Raw genomic sequence first — 10,262 nt, forward strand, 5'->3', positions numbered from 1 at the left:
TTATATTCTCTTTTTATTTATTTATTTATTTTCATCGTTGATATAACGATTATTTTTCAAAAACTGTACCTGCATTTGTTGTGCATGGCCTATAATAAATTGAAGTAAGGTTTAAAGTTTTATTTTGAAAGACGTAAACGGAAGCTTAGTGTATTGTTGTATCCGGCTTGACACTGTTAGGAAAAGCACCGTGGCTGAAAAAACTTTGGGGGAAAAATGGAAAAAGTAACAGGCGTAAAGGTTTTATCCGTGCATCCGCTGGCGAGATAAGGACTTATGTAATCAGATCTGCATGTTTACTGTTTACCTTGAATCGGTTCTCAAAGTGACAATGGTGTCGAAGGAGGAAAAAACGCAAATTTTCACGCAATTCCATTGAAAGCAACAAAAAAAAAGAAAATTCCCCATGGAGAAAGGACCAAGTCGGGAGTCATGAGCACAGGTTTGTTTCATGTTTATTTTGCAAAAATCCCGCTGTGCAAGCGCTTATTGTGGTCAACTACAACTGAATACAAAAACGTATCGCGTTTATTAGGTGAAAATGGAAAACAGTGCACTTTTAAACATTATAACGGACGATAGCATCCACTCTCTTTTCACTCAACCTAAGTTAATTACAGTTTTTCTTAATAACAGCTTTGAAAAAAAGACAATACACTTTTTTTTACGTTTTTAGGGTTACAAAAAAACACCACTGTTACTTACAATGACAAAATGTCCATTTCCGTTTCAATATTATAGCCACCACTGTTGCAACTGGAGGGGGTTAAATCCTTTGTCTTAAAAACATCTGTCCTGCTATTGAATCAACAAGTCGGTCTCGCTAATAAGCTGCATTGTTAACATTTCAAATAACACCGTTAACATTTGATTTTGATATATAAAATGTGTTAATTTGTGTCACCAAATGAACCTCAAAGTGTTTATGATCCTTCTTTCCACTACATGAGCGGTTTACTCCAGATACCTGGCGTTGGCATTTTTACACCAAATTCCGCTCAAAAATCTTTCAATTTAATGTTATTAGACGGTTTATAGTAGGTTTGAAACCCTACGGACACCGTTTCTTAACTTGTATGGCATCTTTAGCATGTGTTGGCAAATTCGGCTTATAGATACACAATTAATGTAACTGTTGGATAATCGTTTTGGATTGTTTCTCTCTGCTCATCATCGCCATCCATGGTCAATTTTGATATAAATTTAGGAGGAGAACCACCTATTAACGTTGATTTAAAGTATGCCGAATTTAAACGTTTTTCTCAATAATGAGAGAAATTAATTTGTCATTTTTCTTATCACGCATGTATTGGTATTTTTGCTTGCAAGCCCGTTAACTTTATACAAAGGTGTTTTTTCGAACTGAATTCGGTGTGAGGCTCTAAGCAGCATGTTTCGGGGGGCAGAGCGGTTTTTTTTTCTGGTCGTTGGCCTTTTCGGAAACATCCGCTCGATGACTCCACTTCTCGTGGTGTCGGCCAGCCAAGAGTTTCAGCCAGTTGAGCGGAAAATATGGCCTACTATCTCAATTCACAGCTTTTTATTAGTGAAGGGACTCTACAGACTTTCAAAAACGTTATTTAACCAGATAGCCTACATCCCGATGAGATTTTCTCACCACCAACTTGAAATATTAGTTAAGTATTGTGTTATGTAGGCCTATTGTACATATTAAGTAATGTAGGGTTATATAGCCCTACAGTATAACATAGCCTACTTTATAGCAGCTTTGTTCTGACAACTAATTTAAATAGAAATGTAATAACACAAACTGTCAAAAGCAGACAACATCAGTATGATTGGAACATGATACATTTTTAAATGTATTCAAAAGTAAAGACTTGCCAACAAGATTCGTCAAGAAAAAGCAAGGTACAAATTAAATTGTATCTCCACTGGCTACCAGTCAAAGAAATGTACAATTCATTCCTAGACCTATCTTTTGAATCTTGCTTTTGCATGATGATTACATGTTTCTGTTGTTACTGTGTTGTTATGTCGTCATTGTACAATTACATTTTTTTTTATTGTATTCTATTTCTTAGTATACGTTTTTTCCTTTGTCGCTATGTCTCATCTATGTTCTATGCGTTTGGCTGTGTGAAACCCCTTTGTGACTTTAGTTTGTGCTCATGAAAGGTGCTTTAAATGCAAAGTTTTTTACTTGTTAACTTACCTATTTACTCAATACTCAGATAAATAGTTCAGAGTTTCATTCTTTTTGTTAGATATAGATAGTAATTTTGATCCCTGAAACCCTCCACCCCTCATGTCTTCCCCTCTGACCCCAAGACTGACCTCTTGACCCTGGGCTTTAGCCGCAGCTTGCAGCTGTCCCGTGCGTTTGTTCAAGGACGTGTGTGTGGATGAAAACACACTTGTGTGATCTGCTGACATTGTATGATTCATGTGAAAGGAAGTGTTAGTGAAGCGTTTTTGACTCTCCTGAAAATCTCCTCTCTCTTTACATACAGGTGTGAAGAAGCCGCCATTAGCTCCCAAACCTAAACTCCCTGGGCCCGCTACCACCAAGCCGTCTCCCCCTCCCATCGCGCCCAAACCATCGGTGGTCTCCCAACCGTCCCCTGCCACTCTCAAGAGATCTAAACCGGCTGTGGCCCCTAAACCGTGCCTTCTTCTCAAATCCACAGCCCCTGTTTCAACCCCCTCTCCATCCAAACCCACTGAACCCCTCGTCCTGACTCAGGATTTAGGCGACAATCTCTCGCTTCTCAACTCCAAAAATGGGATTTTATCGGAAGCTGACAAACACGACTCGGATTACATCATTCCAGCTTGCTCTTGTGGGTTGGAGGACTGTTCCCACCATTTGGAAAATGGGAATACTGAAACTGAGATTGGGAGCGATTTGCACAAAAAGGTGTTGCACAATGGTGTTTCTACAGAGGGATTTACGGGGTCGAGACCACCGGAGAAAGGGGAGTGCCTCGAAGAGAGACTGGTTGTGCTGAAAAAGCCTAAAGATAAACCTCAAAGACAGAGACACCTGGACAAATTATCAATTAACGAAGATTCACAGACGATTACAGAACAGAAGGCGAAAGATTCGGACACTGTCTCGCATCATGAAAGTGCTGAATGTGAGGATTTAAAAGTGGACGTACAAACTGATGCAAATACAGATTTAACAGGCTTCAGGAGGTCGGCCTGTGATGTTGCAGGCAGCATCATTTTTTCATCACATATCCTTCACTGTGACTCTTCACCTGAAGAATCATTTCAGGCAGAACGCATCGAGCCCGTTGCTAGGTTACATTCTGATCTGGACTTGCAGGTCCCGGCTGCCCCGAGTAAGCCTCTACCAGTGCCTCAACCACGTAAACCTAAGAAGCCCGGACTGGTGAGGCAAGATTGCTTGGAGGACCACGAACAAAAGCGTGAGAGTGGGCTTCTTGAGACGCGAGTTACGAGTCCAGAGGGGCTCGGAGGGGACGCGTGTGACGACGCTTTGCCCCAAAAAGACTCATGTTCCTGGGATGACGACGAGACCAGCGCTCCCGTGCCCCCTCCGCGACAAACCTCTCTCTCACCACGCCTTCACAGATCAACCCACACTCTTAGCAAAAACACATCTCACTCCTTAGACCTTCTATCGCAACCTGAGCCAATTAGCCACAAAACACACGGTAATGTAGACGAGGAGGACGCGTACGGCGATTTTGAACGCTACCCGATCACCCACAGCCTCCCCAAGCAAATCAAACTCAGCTGTCGCCCTCCTAACTTGGTCAACGCGCGGAATGCTTTCTCCGCTGAGGATGACTCGCCACGGGCACCACCACCAAGAAAGCCTCAAAGACATAGTCTACCACCCTCAATTTGCCCCCCGGCCCCTCCGCACGCAAACACCCCCATGAGGGAGCTACCAGCACCCCCTATGGAGAAACCTGCCTGGCGTTTTACCAGACCGTGTGTGACTTTCTTTAGCCGACAAATGCCCTCAAGGAGTAGCGTACCGCCAAAAAGTCGAGCGACAACGCTAGGTAGTAAGCAAAGGGCTCAGTCCTTCTCGGCGGCAGACCTAGCAACCCGCGGAGACCCCCAAAAGAGGAGTCTCTCATTTCGGAAGCTCTTGGAGTTAAGGTTGTCCGTAAAGATGCTTCCAAAGTTGCTAGCGAAAGGGGGGCAGTCGCTGGATTGTACCAGTTCGGAGAGAAGGAGCCTGGAGCGTCCCAAGAGCTGCATAGGGGAGGTTGATATCGGCGGTGAGAACGGAGAGGATTCGGTGGAGTACGAGAACGTTCCGCTGTACGAGGAAATCCCCGAGTACATGAACCTGCCGTTTCACAGCGCCAGGCGGAGCTGGAATCAAGACTCGGACGATTCAGACATCTACGAGGTGCAGGATCCCTATCACCGATACCACGACCACGAGTACGAGAGGTACGGAGGTTATGAGTCTTTGAAGATTCTCTAAACATCCTCCAAATCAAGTTTTCTTCATGTTAAGCTTTTCATTTTCGAGATATAATGACAACAGAGACATGATGAAGAAGTTATATCAGGGAAGAGAGAGATGGGGAAAGATACATAGAAAAGGTTGCTGGCAGGATTCAAATCTCCAATGTTCTCTTAACTTCTGCAAAGTAAATAGTTTAAAAAAAAAAGAAAACTAAAATATCACCAGATTGAAGAGACTGGAAAAAAAGCAAATGTTCGCCTTTTGCCTTGAACATTAATAAAAAATGTATAAAAAAAAATGTAATAGAGCAGCTAATACATTGAACGACAAATGGTTCAGCACTTATCTTGTCCCTGATTGTCATTCTATGGTGACCCAGCAGTAACAGGTGTCGTATATAGATGATTGTCCAAATCAGAGTATTTTGTCGGTATAATAGAAAAGACGGATTAAACAGTCATTCTTTAAAATACATTTCCCAGTTAAGTTGAAGAAAAGTACAATTTTCTGCCTAAGGACAATGCTTGTGTCCCTTAAGTCGTTGTATACCTGCCATAGTACACTTTAACCCCTTGCTAATACCCTATAATTTGAATTGACCCGTACTTTAAGTGGGCGACAGTTTGCACAGGTGACATTAGTGGTGTGTATTTAACAGTGTGAAAGTCATTATTACAGCCTTTGAGCCAGTGGCAGTGGATTTTGAATAGAGCATTGGTGTGTGCAGCAGGTCGGCCTGTGTTTTCCTGTGTGGGTTATTTTCAGTGGCCAGAAGCAGGAAATGTCTGAGAATCGCAGAAACGCCACACAGCTCTCTAGAACAGGGAAAATAAACCACCAGCCTAGGCCAGCCAGCCCGCCCGCCCTCGCACTGTGTTTAGCCTCTTCCTAACCTCATTGCTCCCACTTTTCTACTGTGTGTCTCTATGTGTTCTGTTCTCAGCCTGGTAAATGAACAAAATAATCATACTTTAAGACCAGAGACTGCAGGTGAATAGGGTGAAATTGTTTTAAGTGATATCGTCATGAAACTTTGCCAGTGGATAACTTACATTAAAACAATACATCTTCTCCTCATCACTCGATATTTTGGAAAGACTCGAGGCAGTGGTGAATGATGCAATCTTTTGTAACTAGCTTCTTTTCCTTGAAAGCCTCTCACTTCTGTACATTCTGCAAATGGGAGGGGTTAGCAAGGGAGCGTTGCAGTCTAGAACTTTGACCACTAGATGACGCTGTAATACTCCTAAATTACACACTGTAACTATAAATGTGATCCATTGTATAATACAACAATATAATAAGTGCAGCTTAAAGATGCTATAACTTGGGAATCTTTGGCATTTTTCTCAGTAAATGACGCAACCAGCAAATTTGGTTCAGTCATTCATGCCATTGAGATCCCATTGAGTGACTCTGTTTTTGGTAGTCGGCCCGGATTGTTGTTATGAGGATCTGTTCCCATGATAAGTGCCATGGTTCCTGCTTCCTGTGTCATACTTTGGCACCTCAAATGAGGAAGTCGAGTCCACATGAGGTGACGTGAGGAACACAGGCGCGAAATGAGCCTTTAAAACAATTAAGACGTCCCCTGATTCTTAATTCGGTCCTGTGTGTGTGTGTGTGTGTGTGTGTGTGTGTGTGTGTGTGTGTGTGTGTGTCTGTGTCTGTGTGTGTGTGTGTGTGTGTGTGTACAAGAGGAGAAAGAAAGAGAATGAGTGAGCGAGTGAATCTAGTGATTCCCAGCCATCTGAGCCTGGTAAGTTTATGTAACTAGCCTTGGGCTGTAAACAAGTGGCGCTCTGTGCCGGACCCAGTGTGTTCCAGTGAGACATCTTGAAGAAGAGAGGGAGAGCAAAGTGTGTGTTGAGATTTAAGGCCAGACACTGCAGGTGAATTGGGTAAAAAAATAAATGTACATGTACTGTATATCATCATGAAAACCAAAGGCTTACCTCATGTAGATGCGCTGACAGTGTTGTTGTAATTCCTCAGAATTCCTCATGAAGGCAACAGAAGTTACGTACTGTAGCTTTAAAGATGGTTGTATAGGAGAAATAGACAAGGTTTGGTTAAATAAACACCTACATGTATATTTTGGACCTTTTTAAAGAAGACATATTATGGGAGCAATATAGCCAAAACTCTCTAAATTGACCAGTGCTTGGAGAAAAGCCAATGTTTTTTCTCTCTTTAAGTGAAAAGAAACTGTTTGGAGGCACGTTAGAATAGCAAAAAGGTGGCGAGAGGGAAAGGAAACATTTTTGGCGTCCCACAGTCTTTCTTATCTAATATTTATTCTGAGCCATCACCCAGAAAGAGAACAGCAGGACGGGGCAGAGGAGAGAGGCAAAATCAAAACACATTAATTTCACCTCTTCTCAAGTCTTTGAAACCATACAGCTCAATGCTACAAGCGCTATTTTAAAACCTTAATGACACACAAACACATGTTGCTGCTTGCACTAACCCGACAGACAACACTCTTTGTTGGTAGAGCATAGCGAAACGGTTATCTCTCTCCCAGCAGAAGCAGCGTTCACAGATACACAGGTTTGAATCTGTTTGACAGGAAAATAAAAGTATATATCGGCCTTCCTTTATAATTATGGCTGAAATCAATATAACAGTATTACTAAGAATATCATGATAGGCAAAATTATAGTGAGAAAAGAAAAAAAGGAAAACAGCCCTAACAAACGTGTACAAACGAGTGTTGTGAAGCATTTACAACCAAACCATGCACCTCAACTACAGCTACAGCAGTAAGCGAATGCATCACCATTCAAAGATATTTTAATATATACAACAGTCAGTGAATGCATCGCTGTGCTGTAACGTTCATCTCTGATTGTGGTAGCAATCTTTAGTAGCAATTTTTGGATGGAATCACTTAATCTGTGTATTGCTACAGTAAGTTCGCTAGTTATTTTTCAAATCTCGCATCAGGGAAAAAGTCTAGTTAACCAGTGAAGCGAATGTGTTGAAATGACACTGTAATTTGTTAAAGTGTAATCAATAGTTTTGTTGTGTAAGACCTCCTGAATGAGTCCTGTGCTGACTCATATTAAGTGTGTTTAGTTTATCGAGTCCTTGTTGATTGAGGGAGGCTCCTCTCTCCAGCCCTGCCCTCATTCACACCTTTAAACAATCCTCCGAAAGACAAAGCTAAATTCTGATGCTATTTAAAGGTGGAGTCAGCGATTTTTGAGACAGGTATTGGGATCGAGAGGAGATATTCACTGATTATGATTTTTTTGTTTGTTTGTTGAAAAAGCGGTCTCCAGAATTGCTGACTGCACCTTTATTCATCCCCTGACAGCCACTCTGTTGTAATGTGCTGCCTGTGTGTTGTGTGTCATTTCTTTTGATCAGTGACTGGTTGCGGCAGGACGTCCACTCTGAGGAAGAGGAGATCCACAGTTCAGACGAAGAGGACGACAGCTCAACGTCTAGCAAGGAGCATCTGGACGAGGCAGACAGACAGGTAATAACAGCCTCAATGATGCAGGAGCAATCACTATAAAGTTATCAACCAATCAGGTATGTCAATTGAAAAAATGTGGTATATTTCAGTACCCGTTGACTGTACTTTTTTTTTTCTCTCTGTGACCACTTGAGCTCATAACAAAACTGTGAGATCCATGAAAGTAGTTTTATGCACACTTAAGATTTGTTAACATTTTGGTGTTTTGCACATGTTTTCTGAAGGTACTGTGCGCGCGTTGACCACAGACTGTGTATATAAAAGACAGTTGACCTCTCGGGCCACCATACTTAGCAGACATGACGCCAACATGTAAAGTTGGCAGCGCACGTACAGATTACAGTGGACTTGTCATATCACTGCCGGTGACACTGCACTTGAGATTTGGTGCATGTTTGCTGCCCAGTGTGTTTCATCGCGTGTCAGCCTATTTGCAGAAGTGTGTGTGTGTTGAAAGAGAGTGGAGGGGGAGGGGGGGGGGGGGGGGGGTGAGCAAACACTGAAGGGTTACAGGTTCAAGAATAGCTCTCTCTCAATGACTGAAAGTTTGTTTAGTTTTTTTATAAAATCATCCTTCGTCCTGCGTGACCCTCTCCGTGATAGGACGCCCCCTCACAAAGCTCCAGGGTGTCACCAACAACACAGGCTCCAGTAGGGACATTTCTGTCAGGCTGGGGGGGGGGCAAGGCCACTGTCCAAATGAAGTCACTAAGAGACCGCCCCACAATTACCATTCAACAACACACACCAGAAGGACATAGGGACAGAGGGAGAGGGAGATTGAGAAGGGGACGGTAGCTGACCATTGAGCCGTTTTGTTTTGGGGGCTGTAAACTCACCTCCTGATGGTTTTACACAGCGAAACGGGATCATGGTGATTTGCAGTGAGCCTGTGAGTTTTTTTGTATTTTTTTTTTTATGTATTTTTTTTTTAATCTTTTGTAGCACTTGTTTTCAAATATATTTAACTTGAACCTTTATTTAACCAGGCAGGTCCTTATTAAGAACACATTTACAAAGACGGCCTGGCCCTTTTTTGCACACCGTGTTGCTACCGGACTGAATTGACTGAATGAACATCTATTTTCACATTATCTGTTTTTCTCACTATTTGAATCCTCTTTTTAGCCTTATTATTATATATTTTTTCTGTGGTGCTGTTACAAGCTTGGGGGAAACGATATTTTGTATGTACGCCAATTCACAAGATGACAATGACAAATCAATGAATTCTTGAGGTGTTGTTGTGAGCATTTTTTCCCTAGCATTACCTCACTGTTTTTTGTTTGCTTTTCTTTCAGCAGGAGGATGAGATGAAGCGGAAGAAGGTGGTGCACATCGCCCAGGAGATTATGAGCTCTGAAAAAGTGTGAGTAGAGACATTACAATTACCAATCTGAAAAAACTAAATATGCTGTTATTTGATGGTTGTCTAATTGCCTTTTGCTCTGCTCATTTCTCAGCTTTGTGGATGTCTTGAAGCTTCTTCACATAGTAAGTGTCTGTATTTATTCAATAGCTACATTAAAGGTGCACTGTGTAGTTCAAGGCATTTGCTTATATTTGCAGAGCCTGCAGTAAGTTTACAAAACATACTGTATTTTCACTACATGTAATTATTATTATTATTGAATAATTCTATCATCATAATTCAAAACTACATTATTTTGGGGCACCTGGAACCAAACGTGAAACATAATTAAGTTTGTAAACAAAACTTTGGGCCAAAACGGTAACCTTTCAGCTAGATTTCCAACTTCAAACAGTGTTGCAGTGATCCAATTTTCCAATGAGGAAAGTTTGTTTATTCAGTCATGAGAATATGCCTTAGAAAATGTTCACTTCTGTGACACACGCCCAACCCAAAGTTATACGATGCACCTTTTAAAGGAAAATTTTCATGAGATATTTCAGCAGTGTATGGAATAAATAAATCACGCTGTAACTGTAATTGTTTTGAATGGTCGTCAAAGCTATTTTTCTTCCGAGTAATGGATATGATGAGTTCAGAGGCCTGTGTTGTCTTTTTGCCCGAGTGCCCGGACACAGTTGAATGATAATGCAGTCACCATGGCATAGCTGCGGCTCTTTGAAAGTTGCTGTGTTGGATGGTCTTGGTTTCGTGGGGGCGGCAGGTAAACGCATGGCCGCAAGAAGTAAGTGGGTGGGTGGCTTTGATCAGTCACAGTACAGGCAACATTGTCGTGTGTGTGTGTGTGTGTGTGTGTGTGTGTGTGTGTGTGTGTGTGTGTGTGTGTGTGTGTGTGTGTGTGTGTGTGTGTGTGTGTGTGTGTGTGTGTGTGTGTGTGTGTGTGTGTGTGTGTGTGTGTGTGTGTGTGTGTGTGTGTGTGT

At 42.1% G+C, this 10,262-nt stretch overlaps 1 protein-coding gene across 1 annotated transcript in view; it reads left to right on the plus strand.

Annotated features, from left to right (window-relative positions):
- Nucleotides 1-291: 291 nt before the first annotated feature.
- fgd6 (FYVE, RhoGEF and PH domain containing 6) overlaps nucleotides 292-10,262 on the plus strand; it is a 23,928-nt gene continuing 13,957 nt past the window's right edge. Inside the window, exons 1-5 of the mRNA XM_080050902.1 lie at nucleotides 292-442; nucleotides 2,475-4,404; nucleotides 7,799-7,910; nucleotides 9,212-9,279; nucleotides 9,374-9,404. Of these exons, the coding sequence (XP_079907028.1) occupies nucleotides 433-442; nucleotides 2,475-4,404; nucleotides 7,799-7,910; nucleotides 9,212-9,279; nucleotides 9,374-9,404 (2,151 nt within the window). The 5' untranslated portion in view covers nucleotides 292-432. The remainder of the gene's footprint in view (nucleotides 443-2,474; nucleotides 4,405-7,798; nucleotides 7,911-9,211; nucleotides 9,280-9,373; nucleotides 9,405-10,262) is intronic.

Source organism: Ammodytes marinus, assembly GCF_949987685.1.
Source record: "Ammodytes marinus genome assembly, chromosome: 22".
In the NCBI taxonomy this organism is placed as follows: Eukaryota; Metazoa; Chordata; class Actinopteri; order Uranoscopiformes; family Ammodytidae; genus Ammodytes; species Ammodytes marinus.